We start from the raw sequence: 23740 nt of genomic DNA on the forward strand, positions 1-23740 counted from the left end.
AGGATTAAACTGCACAAATCCGAACTGTGGTTATACAACATCCTCATTTCACCAATTTAATTGTTGTAAACAACATTTCAAGTGATGTAACCAATTTATTTACCCACCATCAACATTTTGTTTCCTGACTCTCTGGAATTGTTGCAAAAAAATCTTGATGGTTGATCATTAAAAAAGGAGGTTTCATCAGTTCTGCTTATTAATATAAAGCCTCTTAATAGCTAACTTGTGACATCAGAGACATCCATGTGATATTTGAGGCTCCCTCTTTGTGGTGTATCACAAGATCCACCCTGATGCAAGTGGTTGTTTCTTGCTTCAACTGAAAGTCTTTGCCCTTCTTGTGTCATTTGGTATGTTGGTGACTCACAGCAACACAGCAGTGCACTTGTATCAAGAGTTCCAGACCAAGTGCTTGCAGTGCAACGTGACAGGTGCTCACTTAAACCTCTGCAAAACCACTTAAGTCCTAATTTTTTTTATCTGCTGCCCCGTTCCTGTGTTTGATTGATAGGTATATGATGGAGAGAACACTTCATCCCGTCTCCTTGGCAACTTCACACGTGACAGCATGACAGGTTATGTCATCAACAGTACATCCAATCACTTGTGGCTGGAGTTCAACAGCAACGCCTCTGGAACCAGTCAAGGCTTTCGCCTCTCATACACAAGTGAGTCATTTTAACTGAATGAACTTATTCATGTAGATTGTTTTCATACTATATTTATTTTGACAACCATGGTGTGTGATGCTGTGGAGGGTTTATTCAAGTATGGCTAAAAAATATAAATACTCTTTACTCACATGCACAGAATCAGTCATTTGACTATGTCATCGCCAAGGTCTTCATAATAAAATAATTTGAATTGAAAACTAGAGCAGCAGGGATTGGATTGCCCTCAGGAATATATTTCCCATGTCTGCCCTGTGCCTCAGTCATGTTATTCTTCAGTGCTACATACCAGCCCGAAATAGGTGTCATGTACAACAACACTCTAGAGACAAATTACCAAGCCATTTTGTTTACTGCTGAAATAGGAGGTCGACAATCTGAAATTTTCTATTAAAGGTGGAATCTAACGTGCAAGAGTAGTTCACCAAGCAAACAGAAATGACCACACAAATGCTGCACAAGCTCTGTCTCTTGTTTTCTCTCACACACAAAAACGCACACACCTCAATTGCTTTTAAGAGAGTCCGTTAAGAAGGCACGACCAGCTGCCGTGTAAGTCAAAGAGGCTATTAGGTGAGTATTTATCTGAAAGTCATTAAAAGGAGGTGAGAAAGTGTCACATCTGGAGAGGAGGTGTGGCTGGATGGAGGGACAAAGGGAGGGAGGCGAATGCTATATAGATCCTAGATGGATGCTCTGTATGTCAGTGAAACCATTAGACAGTCGTGAATATGCAAGTAATTAAATTGGGGAAGGTGTCACCTTCTGCAAAGTTCTGCAACAATGGAGGAACTGATAGATGACAGCAGAAAGGAGAGAGAGGCGTCTGAAGGGCAGTGGAGGTTTCTTAAATATGGACAGGGCCTGTTAAAGCAGTAGTATGGTTTTAAAGCTGTTTTAATATAGTAATAAGGATTCAAACAACAGTATAAGATATTTAAAAGAAAGGTTGACAGAATTGTGATGCATACTCTTCTCAGAGATGGAAATACAAAGGGATATATGATTGTACATTTAATTTCCAAAACTGGTGACAGGTTACTCAAAATGGTGTGGTCTATGTAAAACAAAAAAGCTTCACCAGGAGTAAATTGTGATTGGACAGCGAGGGCGTTCATTCTCCGTGGCCAGAAACAACCGATAAAAGGATCTATTTTACATATAATTACATCACTTAACAGACGAGAGGATCTGAGGAGTTTGCTGTTATGAAATCAAATAAGTTGGTCTCCTCTGCCAGAAAGATACTCCACAGTCTTTAGGATTCACCTCCGGTCACCAAATAATTTTTTGAAATATCATTTGACGGATTTCGATTACCTGAAATTGTGAAATTGAGGGATAATCTTCCTTTCTTTGAATTACAGGCATTACTCTACACTCAATATAAATTATTATCATCCATCCATCCATCCTTTGAGTTTGCAGTGGCAACCAGAAGGCCACCCAATCCGATTCCTTCCATCCACCCACCCATCCATTACCTGCAACTTATCTAGAGTCAGTTCTAAAATGGCCCCAGGGAAGTCAATGGTGACTAGATGAAATTAATATATATTACCATGCTGGTTCAAAAGCTATTTTGAGTCTTTATAAGTTTATGTATAAATATGAATAAACGCTTGATAAGATGATATTTTCACTATGATGTCATGTCACAAGTTTACTTGTTTTTTAGATACTTATTTCCACTGATAGTGACTGGTTTACTGTTCATTGATGTTCTGTTCATAAGAGGTTTACCTGGGGAAAGAGGATATGTTGGTAACATTGTTCTGTCTTTGTTTATCCATCTGTATTTGAGGCGAGAAAGTTTCTTCTATTTGGTTATCTTTAAAACACAAACATACCCCTTGCGTGTGCTCATTCAAGTGTATATAATATTTCTGTTGATGTGGAATGTGGTGTTATAGTTTGATATTTTCCCCCACAGTTTCATAGAGGAACCAAACTTTCAATCCATAAATATTACTGCTGGCACTGCTCGCTACTCATCATTATGTCCTTCAGAAAAGGGAGAAGCCCATACATATTTGAAAATATCAGAAACAAGTATATGAGTAGAATCTCTAGAAATGTCCATCGCTTTCACTGCAGCTGTCACATAGTTTTTCAACATTATGTGAGCTGTGCACTCAATATTATCAACCCTGAGTGTCCAAACTACATGTTCTGCAGAAGCACTGGGATTCAGTAAGATAATAGTGTGACCTCTTCTCCAAAGCTGCTCTGAATCATCCTGTTCATTTATGCAATGCTGTCTCACTGCATGCAAAGAGAAACCTCTTCTGTTTGTGTGTAAGTACCTGGTGTGTGTGTGTGTCTCTCTAGGTTTCGACTTGGTACGCTGTGAGGAGCCGGGTGTCCCTAGTTATGGCTATAAGATCCAGGATGACGGTCATTATGCCAGCACTTTTGTCCTCTACTCCTGCAACCCTGGATACAGCCTCCACGGCAGCAGTACACTGACCTGCCTCAGTGGGGACAGACGTGTCTGGGACAAACCACTTCCCTCCTGTATCGGTTAGTATGTCAACACGTGTGCAAGTTCTATGTACATCAATAATTCATGAGTACAAGATCTGAATTATTCACCTGTGGGTGAGTTTTTTTTAAATGTTATTCAGTGAGAAATGTAGCCTGTCTATGCAGCAGTCTACTCCTGTCTTTTTCCCAACTCCAACAAGAGCACGAAGGCTTATAAGAGAGAGTTGGTGAGTCAATACAGGGGGAATACTTTGAAAAGACGGCATAGGGATTGATGGGAAATATTTGAAATGGTCCTAAAACGCCTCACAGGGTAGAAACTCCCCTTACTGATCCATCAGCCTATGCACACAAGACTATTACACTTGGGCACCAGAGTTAGATTTGAGTGGACCTCTGTGTGTTTTAAGGATGGCATGATTAAGGTGCAAAAGTAAGTGATTCCTGTCTGAATTGAACTTTGATAAATTTGTATTGTAAGTTAGACTACTTTCTTGTACCCTGAAGGTGTGTGCAGTATTTTATGCCAGGTACCGTTTTATTCTAATCATGCACAGTAAATAGAATATTCGATCAGGAGAGACTCTTCATGCCTCCACGCTGGCGACAGCTTTGGCCAGAGGCATTATGTTTTGGGGTCGTCCCTCCATTCGTCCATTCCCTCCTTGAGAATCCAATATCTCAGGGGCAACAACACGGGAGTTCTTCAACTCTGGCACAAACGTTTCTTGCATGAGCTGATTAGATCTTGGTAGTCAGAGGTAGTCAAAGGTCAAACAAGGAACCAGAGGCAATGAAAGAAGAAGCAGCTCGTTAAAACAACCAAGCATTTCAGCCCTGTCAGAGACTTTATGTGAGTCCTTAATGCATGGAGGAAGCTCAATGCCATTTTTATTTCCATTGAAATATTTAATATTTAAAAGGTCAAGGTCACTGTGACCTTACTAAACATGATTTTGCGAAGTGCAACCTAATGTGTTGGTGGAGACATATAACTGCGAGGCTGTAATTCTAGTTGCCAAAAAGTTATGTTATGTAAAAACACAGATGACTCATCTAGAATTGTTGCCTTTTGAAAGAAGTTGAGACAAGAATCACATTGTGACGTGTGCATCTTTTCAGATACTGAACAAACAGACTAGAGTGAAAGTGAAGCCGTATGCACAATACTGATCACTGCAGCAAATCTTCCTTCTTATTAGCTTCCCTTTGATTATATGTGAAGACAGAGAATATGGTGGCAATAATTTCACTTGGAGAAATTCAACATTTCTATACACCCACATCACGTGTGTTAGGACTTGGCGAACTTCAGGAAAACACAATTTTTTGTTTGTTGTGACTAGAGACTAATGAAATGTAAATATAAACAGAATATTTCATTTCTGCTAATAGAAAAACACAAGTCGTAGATGTGCTTGCTCATTATGGGAACTGTTGGGTTTCTCTATAAATTCTGAGGTCTTCACCTTATTATGTTATGATTTGGTGCTTAACATTGAACTGAATTGAATACCCTCTTATTTTAGTTCATTCGTTTTTTACCATGGAATTTTGTGATGCACTTTATAACCTTGCTTGGATAAGTGCTAAACAAATACAGTAAATGAAATTCAATCCTTCACACTGGTCCTTAAAATGCTGATACATTGCATACACTAGTAAAAAAATAAAAACATTTCATGTTTATTTTTCTATCAATCTATTTAGACGGACTGTTAAGTTTTGGTTCAAGGCTGGACTGTTGTGGTGAAACACAGAGGCTGAATGTCATGTAAACACTTTTAAAAAGGGAACATAAAAACAAACTGACCGAGATCGCTCACGTATCTACTTCATATCAATTTTTAGTGGAAAGGTCATAACATTTTGTAAATAATTTTGTGGGAGGACTGCTAGAAGGCCTAATATAATATTTAGCCATAACATGACTGCTGCTCTGTCCTCCCACAGTACCAGCTTTTATTTTTTCAGACAGTATTCCTCTCATCTCAATTTCCTCATTTGGCAAATCAAAAATTTTAAATTTGAATAGTATTTGAATGTTCCTCAGGTTATGAAGTATATAGACTGCCAGGGGTACATAGAGCTTTCTTCATTTGATTGGAGAGGACAATACCAAACAAATAAAGTGCTTCAACATGGAGATTTTTTGTGTTTTGCTTATAGACCTTTAAAAGTAATTTTATGTTTTAGCTTCAGTTATACAGTTAGCCATTTTAATGTTGGTTCAACCACCGGCGAAGCATGAACCTGACGTTGGAATCCCAACAGAAAATTCGGACCATTTTTATTGTCCATAATTCCTGCTTGTCCATAAATATTTTGTGGCTCTGCATAATTTAAAAAAGTGAGGCACTTGCCGTGTAAATATTTCTACCTTGTTTAGTGGAGCTGAGAACTTGGCAAATGTTAATGTGGAATCCCCTACAGCCGAGCCAAACCTTATGTCTCTCTAACCTGCCAGCACACCTGAGCTCTCTGAGGTGGAACTTGGCCTGATGCAGTTGCTAATAGCAACTAAAAAGGATCTCTGTGTGTGTTGGTGGAATGAGAATGAGAAAGTGTTTTGACTTGATATGTGTGTGTGTGTGTGTGTGTGTGTGTGTGTTCGTTCCCTGTATACCTCCACAGTCAGTCATTAATTTGTGGCTGCTCTGTCGCTGCCTTATTTCAGGTAAGCCAGCAACCTAGAGAGTACTTGCTGGCAGAGCCCTGAGCTAACTAGCTCTGAAGCTGCCTTTGTCTATTCCTCCTTTGTCTGTGTGTTGGGGCATTTGTCTTTCTGCTTCTCTGAATATCTCCGTCCCAGTCGGTCTGGCTTGGTCCCATATCAGTGTGTGCGAGCACGGAGATGAGGAGATGGCTTTGCCTCAGGCTGTTACTATACCATCCTTCTTTCCTTCTCCCACATGGAGTCAAAGAGACTGGTGGTCGTCTTTTGTGGAACTTATTTAGTCGTTCCCCCCCTTCCTTTATTCATAGAGGACACCTGTCTGTCTTCTGCTAACTCTGTGTGTGTCATTCTCTCTATCTCTTGTCTGTCTTAGGGAATTGCAGTTGTCTTCGGCTCAAACCACCTAACTGACTCTTGTTTTTCTCTCTCAGTGTGTGTGCTGAGACTCACAGAGAGAAAAGCATATTTCTGGTCTTCTGTGTGACAGTGTGGTTTTCTGCTATTTCCATTGTGTTTGTGTTTGCGTGCGATTGCATTCTGCCTAGGGTAATGCAACAGCAGTAGGTTGTCATATTATTGCAGATTGTGGAGCTGTGTCAACGGTGCCCTCTTAACTCACACAAACACGCAATGCCCACACAACTATAAAGCCCTCACTGTACCAAACTGCTTCCTAATCAGCAGCGATCTGCTGGCTCAGTGGGCTACCATGTGTACCATGTACTACCACGATGCTCCCAGCCCGTTCCCCTGCCTCTCAGTATCTCATCAGTTCCTCCCTCCGAAAACAATTTTAGAAATAGCACACAAATCCAGTTTACTCCTGCGCATTAAACAGCATTTCTTTCTTGCACGTCGCACATTCTAGAGATTCCTTAAGAGAAAACAGCCATCAAAGTTTCTCACTAACCTTGAAACTGTAAACCAGGGGCTTGGATAATTCAAGGTTGATTTAATGATTCAAGCCTTTCTTAACTGATCCTCATTTAACTCAACCTTCACACCCCAGAGTAAATTACAGCAAAGTAGAGGAACCCTCTCTTACACAGATGAATTGAAATCTTAATAGGGCTGGAAAGGCTGGATACAAAAGGATTTGGTTTTGTTGAGAACAGAGGTCTTCACAGATCCCAAATGTTCGACTAATCCAAAACCACTGGACACCTACCTAATCCTTGTTATGGAGATGTTCCTGCTTTGAAGGTTTTATACTGTTTCAGTTAGTATGCATTGTCACATTTTCATCCACCCAGGATGACACAGTACATAGAGTGAGGTTAAAGGGAGATTACTCAAATCCACCATTTATTTGTGTCATACTTCTGAGCGCCCTTTTCTCGTGGTACAGCTCGGAAGCCAAATAGATAACTATTCGAAATTCCTCTGCAAGGATGTACTCTGAATCTCTCTTGGAGCCAGACAGGGCAAACACGAAAAGGGCTAGACGAGCCTAGCCAATGTTTAGACGTGGTCCGGCAGTAGAGTAGTTACATAATCTAATGGTATAGGAAAACCTCATATTTTGCAATGACAGCTCAGATTTAATCTACGGCTCATCTGTCCGTCTCTAAGCACCTGCTGACAAACATACATTCTGCTTAAGAGATCATGTGTCGAGGAACTTAATTCATTCAGACCTTAGCATTGCAGACCCAATGCAAAAAAAAAAGCGTGATGCACCAACACCAACAGGCTCTATCCAACAACTCTCAGTCAGCAATTTAACAATGTCCTTAAATGAATGTGAAATCATAAAAGCTATTCATAAAATAATTTGTTTATTGTAACAAAGACTAGTTCATAGAAACTATCAAAAGTTGTATTTTCTCCATCATCCACATTCTGTAGCCAACTGGGCGATAGACAGATGATTATAATGTTCTATGCAACCTATTTGTGAATGCTGGTGATTGTCATTTCAAATGAATGTGCTCACCATTGGTGTCTACGTTTCACCATGACACAGCAATATAACGGGTGTGACAGTATATTTTTATCCTTATTTGGTCACCTAATAAGATTTGAGTGCCAAGACTCATATTATTGAATAGAGTTCAAATGTTTTTGTCTTTGAGAAGAGTGGAGTTTATGGCTGAGAGGGCTGCAAGTCACCATTAATATCTACTGCAGAGTTTATAATTCATAATAACCCTGTCGCAATCCTTCAGAATGCCGTTTTATTGCTGTTTGAAAAACGGCCGATGTTTCTTATTTGTTTCATCTTTTCTTGCTTAATGTTAAATGATCCATGCTCCATAAAACAGATGGAAACAGCTGAACAATATGCAGTCGGTAAAGTTAAAACAAGTAGTTGAAATATGCTGTTTTTTTCCACTGGTGTTTGATCGTCTTTGTGTCTCATGTCCTTGTAGCCGAGTGTGGAGGTCACGTAACTGGAGCGGTGTCTGGACGCATTCTGTCTCCGGGTTATCCTGCTCCTTATGACAACAACCTCCACTGTACCTGGACTATAGAGGCTGACACAGGCAAGACCATCAGGTAATTATGAAGCACTTGGATATCCACTGAATCCGCTGTGAGTAGGATGACCTCTAACTCATGCACAAGAAACTTCGTGCTGATCCAATAATGATAATTAGAAGCAAGCAGCGGATAGATGTCAAAAGGAAAGGCAAGCAGGTAGTTGGTAATCCACATGGACTGTAATTGGTTTCTTCCTCCTGGAGGCGGGGCCTTATTATGTGCAAGAGCCCCAGTGACTTGTGAAAGCTGTCAACCTCAAAGACAACAGATTCACTCACATATATATTCATATCGCAAATTATTGGGGTTAAGATTCCCTTTGAGAAATATAAATGTAAGTTGTTTTTATCATTAAAAAATGTCATTACATTCAAGTGAATTAACACTTGCAAATTAATTGAAGGAGGAAAGTTTAATTTTAATGATTGGAAGAATAAATTACACCTGTACTTTACCGCTCAATAATTGGCAGTTATTGTTGTGAATATTATTTTGTTATTGTGCTCAAAAAAAGTGTTGTTTTCCAACATGGTGAAGAAACCTCACAGACATTTCCCCTGTTCATTACTGTGCACAAATGTACTGTATGCACTTGGGCCTCAAAAGCCCCATCTGATACCTGCAGTTGCATAGAAGCCTCCAGGCACGTGCGCTTTGTGAGCACACAAAAAAGTGCAAAAAGAAAAAGGAATGTTGCGCTATAGATCCGCTGCAGCAACTCCATTTTAGACGAAACACTGCACACTATAGAAGCAAACACTCACAAGACTGTCAGGTAATAATATATTCACTAATTAGAGATAAATGTTCACTGTCAAAGCCACTGCTGGGTTGTAGAGTACACCACATTAGTCATTATGCCACCCTTGTGTTTCTCACCACATTTTGTCTACTGCTGACATCTGTGTGTGTGTGTGTGTGTGTGTGTGCGTGTGTGTGCATGTGTGATCCGTCTATTCTCAGTTCAGCTACATTTTATGAATATGAATATTATTTTTGGGCAAAAGGGCAGACTGTAAAGTCTTTTGTTACCCGATCTCTTAGCTGTGTATCTTTGTGTTTTCTTTGTAGCCTTCACTTCATCGTCTTTGACACTGAGATCGGTCACGATATTCTGAGAGTTTGGGACGGTCCATCTGGGCCATCAGACGGGGGGATCCTGTTGAAAGAATGGTCCGGCCCAGCCCTACCAGAAGACATTCACTCGACTTTCAACATACTCACCCTACAGTTTGATTCCGATTATTTCATCAGCAAGCAGGGATTCTCTATACAGTTCTCCAGTGAGTAACCTATCCTCTAAATCAAAACCATCAAACTCTGTTGTTGTGGATCTGGGAATAACTTAAAAAGAAAAGGTTTTAGCTGAGTAACAAACTCATCACACATAGTTTCTTAGTTATTATATATCATTTATCCTTGCTCAAAGATAATTAATCTGGAATTAATGCCACATTTAACGGGATTTCTGAAAAAACCTTTAGCCAAAGTATCAAAATAGAAATGTAATATGTCACCCTGGGACTCCCGGCTGAGACCATCGGGGACCAGTGGGGGTCAGCTTAGTTTCTCTCCCACAGTTTAGGAAACCAGAAGAAATTATTAAAAAACGATGAGCTCTCCTTCAGCCCATGTTAGTTTTGTTATTGATTATTAAACTAAAACTAGTTAGAAAATTGATCATGGCCCCACTCCAGTAGCCTATTACACCCCTTGTTCCTCAAATTGACATGTTCACATCCAAAAGGCACAACAAGGAAACAATAGCATGTTTGAAAACTTGATTTTCAGCTAAGCCAGACTTAAACAGCAACAAAAATGACAACAATATAATATAAACTATAAATTAATTTGTAGATGACTAAAATCTTTTCCATTCATTTTTACACACACACACACACACACACACACACACACACACACACACACACATCCTTGCCCTTCCACTTGGTAGTTTACATACATCTGCATCCAAAAGTGTTCAAACAAAGAGATGCATATCTATTTACATCCAACACATTCTCTCTCTATCTTTCTCACATGTTTAATTTTCTCCCATAATCCCCATATTTAAAACAATAAATATTTGCCCACACTAACCATGCTAATTAAATTCCCTGTATTTACCTCAGTGTTGATTTACCAAACGCACTTATTTTCGATGCAGGGTTTGTGGCTGTATTCAGGGAATGGGTTGACGTTACAACATATATTTGTCATTTACTCCTTCTTCACTCTCTGTGCCAATATCTGACCTTCAATACATGCAGTTGTGTTCCCTGAAGGTTTAATTAACACAATGTGGAATCACTATCATTAGCCAAACACCAGCTGTTGGAATAGTTGTGAAAAAGATCATTTCTATGTTTCATTGTTGATAGGACTTGAGTTTGGCAGAATCCAAATGAGAAGAACACATGAGCTGAGATATGAATTAAAATAAACAACAAACAACACAGAAAGCAAAGGTGCTGACAAATGAGTCAATGAATCTTGTTTTTGCTGATTTCCTCTTGTTGCTCTTAGGATCTAACAATCCCTTAGAGGTATTATGCAATCCTGTCAGGCAGTGGCGTCGTTAGGCCTGTTTTAGGGGGGCTAAAGAAGCCCTAAAGAATTTAATTATTTTTTTTAAATTAAACTATTGTTTTACACATGGACAAGTTATTTATAACTCTAACATGCTATATATGTGAGTGCTTTTCTGTTTTTTCTGTTTTCTCCCCCTTCAAATTACAATCCAATAGCCTCTCATAACACTTAACAATAAAAGACCAGGCACTAGGACCTTGGGGAGTCTGCATCGCCGCTGCGCTGGCTTTCTCACTCTGCCAAGTAACGTCTCTCATCAAGACAGCAGGATTACAGCCAAGGAGTTTAGCTCATAGTAAATGATGCACGGAGTGAAATTGTAAGTACAGGTAGTTACAGAATGTGGCTATCTGTAGTTTCTAACGATTGTTACCTGCTTAAATTTAGGTTTACTTGAGGCAAATGAAAGGGAATATTGTAATGAGCTATGTTAACACTAAGCTAGCTAGCTAGCTATTTTGTTAGAAAATGTCTCCAGTGAGCAAGAGTGTGAATGAGCAAATTTGAAATGTAAGAAATAACTATCGACAGCTCTCTATTCTTTGCATTAATATCTATCTCTAGTATTTTAAAACAATAATATCAGTGCCTATAGAATGTTGATGTTTATAATCAGTTAATGCTATTTAAAACTAAATGTCATAGTGTCCCTCATAACGCTATTGTACTGGTATATCATCCAATTCATTGACCAGATGGATATAAGAAGATTCTTTAGCAGAGGTGACAGCTCCGCCCTAGTCAAAACAAGTATATCCGTCTTTCCTTTACAAGCAGGAAAATTATTTCTCTCTTTTTGAGAAAAGTTCATATTTGTGTTGTCAAATTTCACAATGACCCTGAAATTCTGTCTCTTCTTTTATCTTATACTGAATGAATGCAAGCAAAGATACAGAGAAAAATCACAGTCTTTCTGATTGAACCAATCTATGAACTGTCTGAAACACTGGATATCCGCAGCCCCAAATGAGCCCAAAAAAAATTGGCGCGCGCAAACATTCAACATCCTTAGGGGCTAAGCCCCCCCTTTCTTTCAATCCTAGAAACGCCCCTGCTGTCAGGGTTATAAACCCGAACTGATTCAAATGACAGACAGGAATAAACCCTTATATCACTCACTGTCTAGTACACAATACTGGAAGATAATAAATATTAAAGGTACAGTATATAATTATACATATAGATAATGGGACATTTTACAGACATATCCTTTAAATTAAGTTAGATTTTGTTCATACACATATTTCAACTTTGATATATGATCAGAACATGTTGTTGTCATTTTAGTTTTTTTTTTAGCACAGATTGATTCAATGGAAGCACTTGCAAACATATTTGAAACTATTTTACTGTGAGTTTGATCGTCATGAAATACGCAATATACTATAGATCTAATTATCCCCAGTTAACACACCACTTAGCCTGAGGGTGGAGCCACTAATTGAAACGCAAAATAGCACCAGGTCAAATATGATTGAACTGATGATCCATTTATCATTCAGTTGCTTACTCGTCAGATCAAGCAGGAGCTTTTTATCCCCAGCTATTGCTGCCTTCAATGGAATCATTTTGTCAGTCATTGTCAGTGTGATGACAGTAAGCCCCATTAGAACTCAGACACTCTTTGTCTGCAGCTGCCAGCAATGATAACACAGTTTGAATGTGTTTGTCTCACTGCTTCTCCCTCGCTCTCCGTCCACCAACAGTACGTCAATATCTCTTTCTCTTTGTCTGTTTCACACTTTTCAGCCACCACAGCGACGACCTGCAACGACCCAGGCATCCCCGTGAACGGCTCTCGATACGGCGACAGTAAGGAGCCCGGTGACAGCATGACGTTCCAGTGTGACCCGGGCTATCAGCTGGAAGGCCAGGACACCATCACATGTGTTCGGCTGGACAACAGATTCTACTGGCAACCGGATCCTCCAGCGTGTATAGGTAGGTGTGCGTTACTCATGTGCTGCCTAACTGAGATGAAATTACATGGAAATGAGAGATACGATCTGATGCCATGGTGTGATGAGTGAAGCTTTAATGAGTGGGTGAAATTTCATATTGAATGTTATAAAAATTCCAATTAAATATGTTAAATGATTGTTAGATAATGTTCATCAGACGTCTGCACATGGATCCCCTGTTCTTATGATTAAATCCCAAAATTGGAAAGGTAACACAAAACCTCTGGAGATGAGATGATCTAGAATGATCCTACCTCTGACCCCAGAGAAGCCTAAAGTCAAACTAGCAAGAACGCTGAACTCCAAAAGCAGACGCAATTCTCAAGACACTAGAAGTAGATGCACTAGAGTTAAACTACACAATAAGTGAGTGACAACGTGGAATCTTAGTGATAATAAGGTAGTAATAACAGTGTAGTAACTATCAAACCAGTAAGTTGGAGATTGTGGGGAAGAGTCCAGTTTCAATAAAGGATTCCAGAGGGAGAGGGGCTGGATCACTGGTCAGGTGTGCTGTCAAAAGGAGTTCCTGACAGGATAACTGAGTAGTGTCGTTGGAGAGATGGCTGAGTGCGACAAACAGACTGATGCAAATAAGCTGGTGAAAAATACACAAATTAAGGCACAGGCAGTTTCCAAAAATACAAGGTTTTAGGCAGGAGCTGGCAAAAGGCTTGAATACCCCAAGATAGGATGACGTTCTGGCAAGGAGGTGGTGATCAGGCCAGTCCTTATGTATTGCAGCAAGTGAGTAGATAATTGACAAGGCCACCCACTCCGCAATGTGCATACATCCCAAGGAAGTGTCCAGATGCTACAGACGAGACAGTGTAGGTCCGTTAAGTGCCTCTGTATTGTCCTGCCATACTTCTCTGGAGACAAGTGACTAGAGCTGTGCTCTTTGAAATCAAGGACAAGCTGGACAGGTGCTGAAGGAATGTTGGTAAAGGTAATCACTGTGCCTTGTTCTTTAAAACTCAAAAAGCAGTTTAAATTCACAAAACCTCCTAAATTCATCCCTCTCTTCTGTAGCTGTGCTGGACAGACAGCACAACAAATGTGCCAGCAGATTGGCACCTTTGAAATAGTGAGGCATGTCAACACAAGAGGAAGAGTCGGTTAGATCTGTTGCTTTACAGAATGAAACATGGAGCTGTGACAGGGCTCCTGAATGAAAACTTCAGACAAACCATGAGCGTGTTTGCTCTTTTTCTCAATTATCACCATCATGGAGCCCACATGCTGCTGAGAGCGTAGCGAGACTCCACAGCCTACTCCACACCTCATTCACACCATTGTGCTGGAGTGTTTTTTTTTTTTAGACTCCCGCTTTCAGGTGTGCTTTTCTTCCTTTGTTTTCTTCCTCATCTCTTTCTGTCACAAACGAAGGAAGAAAATTACATCTATCCAGATAGCTTTTCTTCTTTTTAGAGTCAATAAAACAGGAATAGCAAAGTCAATGCAAAAACAATAGACATCAACAGTCCACTTTTGAAACCACATTTAAACTTAATAGATCCTTATTGTTATTTGGTACTGCACCAAATTTACACAAATAAATATTAGTCCCCTTAACATCAAACATCCATGAATTACTAAATGTTGAGAAACATTCTGACAATGTTTCAGAAAGTGAAACCAATTTCTCGGATCCGCCCCCTGATCCGGATCCTCACCAAAAATTCAATGAGTTCCATCTCGGGTCATGCTCCATCGCTTCACAAAATTTCATGGAAATCTGTTGAGTGGCTTTTACATAATCCTGCTGACAGTCAATCAAGTGCAGACCAAAACACGACCTCCCTGGCGTAGGTAAAGATATGTTTTGTAATGCAATCACACTCGTCACTGTCCACGCCAATCAAACTAGATATCCCACTCTATTCTTACCAAAAAAAGTCTGTGGCACACTCTGTTCATACTTAAGTTGGTAGTGTTTCACTTTGTTGGGATACAAGTTCATTTTCCTTATTGACTGCTGTATCCAGATCAGGTCTGTATTGCACATGACCTATTTTGTGATGTTAGTCAGAGTAGCCGCTGTGTTTTTAATGATTCAAGGAGCAGAATGCGGTATGACATCAGTCAGCTGAATAAGGGATGGCAGAGGGAAAGTTCCTGCAGCATATTGACCTCCCCCCCAACCCGGAGCAAAAATATACTCATTTCCCCTGCTGTTAGATGCCACAGCCTCCCTCTCTGTTGCCTACTCCTTCTCTCTATCAGCCGGCACGATCTGGAAGTCATCCACCGCGGTCACAGACACAGGTCATTTTCCTGTGAAACGCATCACGCTCTGTCCCTGATATTACCTCTGACTCTTTGCAAGTTGACTCATGTTTTGGGTGACTGAAGGTAAAGTGTGGGGCTTAAATCTCCTTCCATTTCCTCACAGCTTCCCGCCTGTGCTTCCCTCCCAAAGCACCTTAACCTCAGGATGTGAAGCGCTTAAAAGCTCCAAAGATTACCAAGAATTTCACAAAGTTGTCTAGTGCCTATAAGTGTGTATCAGTGTGAGTGATTTGCAGCTATTAATGCCTTTGTTTACCTCTTTTTCACTGTTGATCATCCATTCACACCCACCTGCCACCCCCAAGACACCTCTCCATCTTTCCGATTCTGCCTTCACATCACCAAATTGCTTCTGAATGCATCTATCCGTCTCTCTTGCCAGTATCTCTTTTCTGCTCTCTGGCTTGTTGTGGAATAACAGGACCACTAGGGGTGATTCTCTCAGCGAACTACCCCCAGTCCTTCACTCTGTAACTAAATCTCAAAGTCTCTCCCTATCTGCCTTTTGCTCTTTCACCCTCTCCTGCTACCTGTGGAGGTAATACCAGCGGTCCTCCAGGTGTAATTCTCCCTCTTCTAACCAACTCCTGCCACAGCTCCCATCACTAACGCACTCTCGCTCCCTCTGCCGACCTGTGGGGGTTATACGAGTGGTCAATCAGGGGTGATTCTCTTTCCAAATTACCTCAAGCCCTGTGCTGTGTAATCATCTTTCTCTCTCTCTCTCTCTCCCTGTTTTTGTTTCTCTCTTGCTTTTTGTCTGACTCCAGCAACCTGTGGGGGTAACATCAGTGGACCCTCTGGCGTCATTCTGTCTCCTAACTACCCGCAGCCTTACCCCGCTGGGAAAGAGTGCGACTGGAGAATCAGAGTCAACCCGGACTTTGTTATTGCCCTCATCTTCAAAAGGTAGACACCTCAATTGGAAAAGTTATTATACCTTTTTCTTTAAATGGGTTCAATGACAAGTGGAGCAACCAGTGCCTCAGAAACACTTTTACCTCCCAACATTTTCTAATATGTGTATTAAATATTTTATTTTTATCTCTATTTATGCCACTTTCATACGCCACTGGTCCCATTTTAGTTGAAAACTCTGGGTCTGTGTTTCATTGTAGACAGGCAGAGAGCTTTTTTGGAGAGGATGACAAACACACTTGTCATCCTGATTTGGTCTTTTCGCTTATTCATCAGGCTTCTATCTAAGTGGCCTTTTCCCAGAAAGACACCAACCACCATTAGCCTGAACCTGGTCAATCAATTACAAGCGTTGCTGACCGTTTTGTCTTTGCTAACAGATGTTGTGCTGTTAAATTCTGCATTTTACAAAGCTACAACTGTCCAGCTGAGTGGGACACGCTTGCCTGTTTACACCGGCACGCACATGCCAAGTGTATGTGAGTGGTCATGTGATATACTTTTTCCGGCATGTTATAGACGGAGAACAAAACTGATGCAGAGGCCAAATGCTCATATGGACAGAAATGGTTTTACTTGACTTATTGTGAATGTGAATGTTACTCTCCAAAAATGTAAAGTTACTGATGCATGGCTTGTGTTGGTTAACACAGTTTGGCTAATATATAATTGTTTGTTGTAAGAATAATTCATGCTAATTGATCGTAACACACTTTATAACATTCATAACACAACAAGAAAGATGAGGGAGCAACAGTGAGATGTATTTTTCCGCAAGTTTGAGGCAATGCTGCAGCAGCAAACGCATCAGGGCAAAGCTCACTGATGTTATTACTTTTTAATTAGTTTATCCCAATACCTGAGAAAATATTAAAATCTCCAACTGAAATATTTAGGTGGATGGACAGAGTCCCCCAAGCATTTTTTCCAAAATATGTTTCTCTTCTGGCTTAAATTAAAAAATGTATCACCCCCCATGGACTTGGTTCATGAGTTCAGTATAAATTTATTTTTCAGTGTGGACTTTGCATGACTCACTTTGACCATCACTGAGTCTTAAAAAAGGTCTGTGCTGTATAGGCAAGGGCCTGACCCAGTTTCGCCTGATGTTAATTAATGTAGTAAAGGATCGTTAACCTGACTAATAAACCAGTAACCGTGTAGAAAACCTCTAATATACATTTTAAAACACGTCTAGCATTAGTAACTACTGTAGTTTAATGAAAAAGTGATGGTGAGATAATCCTTTCAGAAAATCTAAATCGCAATTTTTGGCTTCTTGACTCTCAGGGCCTGAATCTTTCAGTCAGAGTGTCTGAGCTGGGACTTTCTGACTGTATGCAAAGGAAACTATTTTGGTCTCTTTCTCAAAAACATTATACTTTGGCAGATAAGTATTTTTGACAATTCCAACTTTTGTTTTTTGAAACAGGGCTGTGTTTATTTACATCCCGAAGTCCTGTTTGTGTCTAAGTTGTGAATATTTCATATTCAGAGTGGTTAGGGGCCTACGACTATAGCAAAAGTGAAGATTACAGTTTCACATGTCGTAAAGAGATAAAAGCAAAGCAGAGTTTCTCCAGATTGCCAAAGGAAAAAAATGACCCAATTTTGGCGTCATGTTTTTGAGCTGGAGAGATAATTCCCATAATTCCCTCCTGTTGTAACAGTGAGACAGTTTTTTGTAATTTCTTTGCGACTGTTTTGCCCATCTAAACCTCGTTATTATGTTTTATGAACTCACATGAGACAAACTTCTATTGAACCAATTACTAATAACTTCTAATCAGCCACTCAATCAGATCATTGTACGATTCTTTCATTTTTCCATTGAAGTCAGAACATTTTTTGTGCTATAATCGTCTAAGTATTCTTATCCAATTGACCCTTGTTTTATAATAGTGCTAAAAGATAAAGACATGTTTATTTGTCAAATGAGGGATATTATATTCCATATTCTATAATTGCGCTCTTTACTCTCAGTGTAAAATAATATGTTTGGAATCTTCCCCTAATGAGAGGATAGATGGTTTTGTGACACTTAAAACACACAGTTTATTTCAAAAAACTCAAATACACCCACTCAAGTTTGCATTATTGTTGCATTCAGGTCTTAAATCCGAACAGACTTCCTTTTCTTCAGGCAGGGGTTATGCTGCTGTCCCATTTTCTGCTCAGTGAGACATTTGTGTTCTTTTGATGACATTTTAGTAGCTTTAACATTCAGACCCAGAATGTATCACTAATGCAAAAGGTATTAACATGGATCATTTCAATGCTTTGTCAGTGCAAGAAGGGACTTATGCGCAGTTAAGCCCATTCTTCCCCAGATGTAAACTCAGGGCTTGAACTTCATTCGGTACTCTTGGTTCAAATTTAATTTTTGTGATTGCATAACGTTTTTGATAATACACTTTGTTTTAAGTTAAATAATAGCTTTTTCTGCCAAACTCAGAAATTCTAAATAGTTTTAAATAAGGTGAACAGGTACAAAAAGTTTGGGACACAAACTGAGTTATTCCGTTTATACAGCGTCATCTGTCCATCCTCTATAGTGCACAAGATCTTATATTGCAATTTACATTTTTTGTCAAGAACTACAACATATTTAGTGCATTTCCTGACTCCCTCAATCTTCCTGGGTCCTCTTCACTGTAATTTGCAGAGCTGTGTAGTAACAGTGTTCATGTCCTGGATATACAGCATGTGTTTTATGTAAATGGCGACACAGAAGAACAACAATAAAGGGATCTGCTCTTTTAAATCCTGCAGTATAATATCCCCAGTGTTTAAAGACTCTTTACCATTACACAAGTTGACATCAGTTTCTGGAGATTCACTCTGACCTTAAACATATCTACGACAGGCTTAACACTAACCTTTAGCCAAACCTTAACCTAAACCTACCCTCAGTCTACATGTAATCTATACACCTGAACATTCAATCATTCTTTTGTAAAAATATTTAGGTCCACACGTCATTAGTATTACTTACAGCACCCTCACACACACTATGAAGTCTTCACTTTACTGAGTGGTGTAACAAGACAGGCTGGAGACAGACCTTATACACGGAAAGCAAACATATGTGTGTGTGTGTTGTGTGTGTGTGCGTGTGTGCGTGTGTGTGTCACCCATACAAATTTGTCTCAGTGTGACAAGTGGGAGACAGGCCTGACACAACCTCTGTCAAAACAAACCCTGAGACATTGTGTGGGACTGTATGGTTGTGTGTTGTGTGTACATGTGTCATGGTCCTTTACCCTTTGGAGCACCACACGTCTACATGTATGTGTAGAGAGATGAGGAGAAGTTATCAAAGTCAAATCTAGCCAAACTTTTACAAAAAAAAATACACATTAGTAGTTTACTGGCAGTTAAGGCTGCAGGTTAAAAAATTCAGGGCACATATTTGTGTTCGGTTTTCACACATACACACAAACACCGAGGATATAAAGATCAAAAATAATGTTCTGTGTTTACCCCTAAAAGTTTTGAGTCCAGCAGGTACGCACCGAAAAACAATCTTCTTCTTGTGTCACTTTTACCAATATTACTGAAGAAAAATAAATGTATTGAGAACAAAAATGTAAGATAAACACATTTCAATTTATTTTGAAATGAAAATATAAACGGGTCATTTACCCGAGGCAGTCTGGTTCCACCATGGGCTATATTTGGTGTCCTTTGATTTTCAATGTTCGCCCTAATCTGTTTTGACTGGTCCAGTTCCTTTCTTCCCCACGTGTATTTTTGCTTAGCTGTGGAGTTTTAAAGAAACACTTCAGTATAACCTGCTTTCTAAGCCCTTGTTCTCAGCAGTAATTAAAAGTGACTCTAATAACAGTGGTCCTCAAATCACATCAAGACCTTCTCAGGCAATATACCCAAAAGGGTAGAGGGAGATCTTTCGTCCCAATTTTTGTAAAAATATCCCAAAAAGTAGTTTTGCTGAGTTATTGCTGTTTAAATTGCATTAGGAAGAAAACAACATGATTTAAGGTGTCATTTTCTACTGCAGTAAACACATCCCAAAAATGTCAAAAGATGTCAAATGGAAATTTGAAGGTGATTAATGGAGAGATAGTACAAACTAGTTATTAAATGAGAAAGATATTTGAATTGAATACATATCACTGGATTAATTGTTTTTGAATTTTAACACACTAACTAACAATGCAATTCATCTTCCTCGATTGTCAAGCCTAACCTTCTTTGTTTTTGTTTTAGTTTCAACATGGAGCCAAGTTACGACTTCCTGCACATCTACGAGGGTGAAGACTCTAATGGGCCGTTACTATCAAGTCTCCAAGGCAACCAGGCCCCAGAGCGAATAGAGAGCAGCAGTAACAGTCTCTTCCTGGCATTCAGATCTGATGCCTCGCTGGGCATGTCTGGGTTCGCCATTGAATTCAGAGGTAATTAAACCCGAAAAACTCAGCTTAATATAACGTCTTAATACATTTCCAGCAGGTCTCATTTAAATTACTGGAATTCTTCGTATATAATGAACAAACTGCTCAAAACACTATAATATACAGACTCTCGTTTAGTTATAATAGTATAAGCATAGAGAGCAGTAGCTGTATAAATGATAGTAATGTTAGTATTATAAAATATGTAATAGTGGTACTGTAGGTATAGTATACAGTATTAGTTGAAACTGTACTGGCAGTGCAACATTGTAGTAGTATTAGATAGTTAGAGTAGAGGAAGTGTGAAGTAATAGCAATATTTATCTCAAAATTCATTTTGAAGTATCGTTAAGGGAATTATGATGATTACTCTTTTGAACAAATAAGTGCTGTACAACCATGGACTGTATATAAAGATGGACGACATGACTGCTTCCCAAAGGTGAAGCCAAAGCATTTTGATCCCCCCCCTGGTGGCTGGCTGAGGTATATGTTTTGAATCCCACCTCATCCATGTTAGCAGCTGAGACATTGACAAAATAACAAATCTGGCTACATGTATCACAAGCAAATTTTTTTCAAAGATGGTTTCAGTCATGTTAATTAGTTTTTATCGCACTGACGTACGTTCACATGCTTGTTTTTCCCTTAGTGTGATATTAATAAGTAATTCGATGCTATATATATTAGGTTACATGTTTTGATTGACAGTTGAGACTGTATCACAATTGGGCAGGGCCGTGTCTTGATGGAACCTCACTACCATGGCAACGTCACCCTATCGCTACTTTGCAGACTCTGCCTCCAAATGTGCAAACAAGCAGCGTTAGTATCAACTTTATTTTAGCTTAACTTCTGCATAGTTGGTGGAAGTGGAGACACGTCTTCTTTATGTGGAGTCTGCTTGTATTAAATTTCTACCGAGGTTTTAATCTACTGGTACATATTTAAGTTTCCCTCTTTTATAATGTGTGGGCCAGATTTACTAATGCTTTTGAGCCAGTATTTTTTTATGATGCAGATGGTAAACAATCTGGCCCAGACAGATCATCTTAGCAAGTGTTTACAAGGTGTGTCTCTCTCCTCATTGCATTTGCATTTAAGGGAGAATCACAGAAATAATAGGAAGAGACATGTTGACAGAGGCTGATTATGTATTCCGCTGGATCTGCTCAGGTTGTGCAATTTCCGCAGTAGCTCAAAACGGATTTACGAGAGCGACAAGGATCGTTATGGTGGGGGAGAGAAACATAAACACGCATCTAACTGAAAATCAATCAGAAACAAAGACGAAGCAATTAGGCTATTGTTAATGAGCACAATATCTGATTACTGTTACACCAATTAATAGTGGACGGGTAATTTTAGTTTGTGCTTATAAAACTTGACCATCAGTGAACTGTAAAATCACTACGGGCTGCAAGTGAGCTTTTCTTTTAATTAAATGTTAAATGGTGATGCATTTAAAGGGAGAGTTTTTAACTCAGTGTTGGATTTAACTAAAGATATCACTTCAATTAAATGTTCTTTTCCAATGAATGCTTTGTTTCCTCTTTATGAATCAATATACTGGCTACATGCTTAGGATTATATTATAGTTATATGAGCAATATTTGAGTAACAGCCAGAGTAAATGTTTTGCAATCAGGATAACGGCATCATTATTGTTTTACTAATTGCAAAGGTGTAATTTATCTTGGAGGCAGAATAATGTTCAGTCCAAAAGCTGGCTGTGTAATGAGCTGCTATCTTTCTAAGTGTATCTGGCCATGTGTTAAATAAGTACTGACAATGGCTGCTGTGTGCACAAAAGCAAAACACAAAATCTTTGTCACTATGCTCTGTGTTTACAGTGTTTTGATTAAAATGTGGATCCCGGAGAGTCTCTAACCTCCAGACTGGATAATATCGAAACTCTATTAACTTGAGAACGTGATACTTACTGTACATCAGAAGTCTTTCTACGTTGAAAGGGTTCATCCTGACATAGGAGACGTTGCTTGACTCAATGTGGAGCTGATGATTACTTGTTTGAGTAACCAGAGGCTAGATTTACTCTGTCAAGTTATATCAACCAATTTTTCTCCTGTTTCTCTCCGTCCATTTATCTCTAATTAAAAAAAGATTATCTGCCTCTCTGTTGTCTGTCTCCTCGCGCTACCTTACACCTCTGTACTTTTGTCATTAATTCATTACCTTTCATCTGCCATCTCTCTAATTAAAAATCCAACCTTAATCATCTCCCTGTTTTGCTTCCATCTCGCCATCCACCTCACTCTCTCTCCCTGTCTATCAGTTTCCCTCCGTCAAGCCCGATATCTCTTTCTTATTATAGTATCACAGAAAAGCAAACATGCTCGGCAATCAGCCCTAACACAACACTGTTTGTACAATATAGCATAAATTCAGTTGACAAATAGTGGTCTTGCTTTTTTCCTGCACCACATGGGAGGCTGTAGTTTATTGTATGGCATTGAAATTTGTTGTAATTTATTTAACAGGTGAATAAATAATGAAAAATAAAAGCAGTTAATTTTTAATGAGTTGGACTTTGTGGCTTTCTAGTAACACAAAACCTCTTCATTCTCCAACAGAAAAACCAAGAGAAGCCTGTTTTGACCCTGGCAACATTATGAACGGCAGTCGGACAGGTTATGACTACAAACTGGGATCTCAGGTGTCCTACAACTGTCACCATGGTTACACGACCGTGGGCGGGGACACCATCACTTGTGTCATGGGGAATGATGGGAAGCCAGTGTGGGACAGAGCTCTGCCATCATGTAAAGGTAGGAGAGATGCATCAAGAGCAAACACAATCACCAACGGTTGGCCAATATTACACTTAACTACATTATTATGATTAAGACCTTAACAATACCACCTGCTTGCTTGTTAAAAGTAGGACAACCATAGTGTTTCAAAACTAAATATCTAAGCACAACAAGGAAACTTAACAATCATTGGGGGAAATGACACAAACAATTGTTAGAAAATATTTTTTATATTTATAAGCCACACACAACATGTATGGCTGCAAAGTGATTTGCCAAAACCTTGTTTAAATGGTGCGAGAAAATACTGTGTGTGTTAGTGTATCTGTCGGGTATGTCTGTGTGTGTGTTTGTGTGTGTGTGTGTGTGTGTATTTGAGTGTGGCTAGACTGTCTATTTCTTTTGATTGACAGCTCAGAGAGCTAAAGAGGTGGAACCTGCCAAACTGCCACTCAGGGCATATGTG

At 39.4% G+C, this 23740-nt stretch overlaps 1 protein-coding gene across 1 annotated transcript in view; it reads left to right on the forward strand.

The window, feature by feature from the left end:
- The window catches only part of LOC132998374 (CUB and sushi domain-containing protein 1-like), a 297197-nt gene that overhangs the window by 198679 nt on the left and 74778 nt on the right, over positions 1 to 23740 (forward strand). The window contains exons 24-31 of the mRNA XM_061067984.1: positions 515 to 671; positions 3006 to 3197; positions 8211 to 8337; positions 9394 to 9605; positions 12664 to 12855; positions 15938 to 16076; positions 20316 to 20503; positions 23095 to 23289. Coding sequence (XP_060923967.1) covers positions 515 to 671; positions 3006 to 3197; positions 8211 to 8337; positions 9394 to 9605; positions 12664 to 12855; positions 15938 to 16076; positions 20316 to 20503; positions 23095 to 23289 — 1402 coding nt within the window. The remainder of the gene's footprint in view (positions 1 to 514; positions 672 to 3005; positions 3198 to 8210; positions 8338 to 9393; positions 9606 to 12663; positions 12856 to 15937; positions 16077 to 20315; positions 20504 to 23094; positions 23290 to 23740) is intronic.

Source organism: Limanda limanda, chromosome 3 (assembly GCF_963576545.1).
Source record: "Limanda limanda chromosome 3, fLimLim1.1, whole genome shotgun sequence".
NCBI lineage: Eukaryota > Metazoa > Chordata > Actinopteri > Pleuronectiformes > Pleuronectidae > Limanda > Limanda limanda.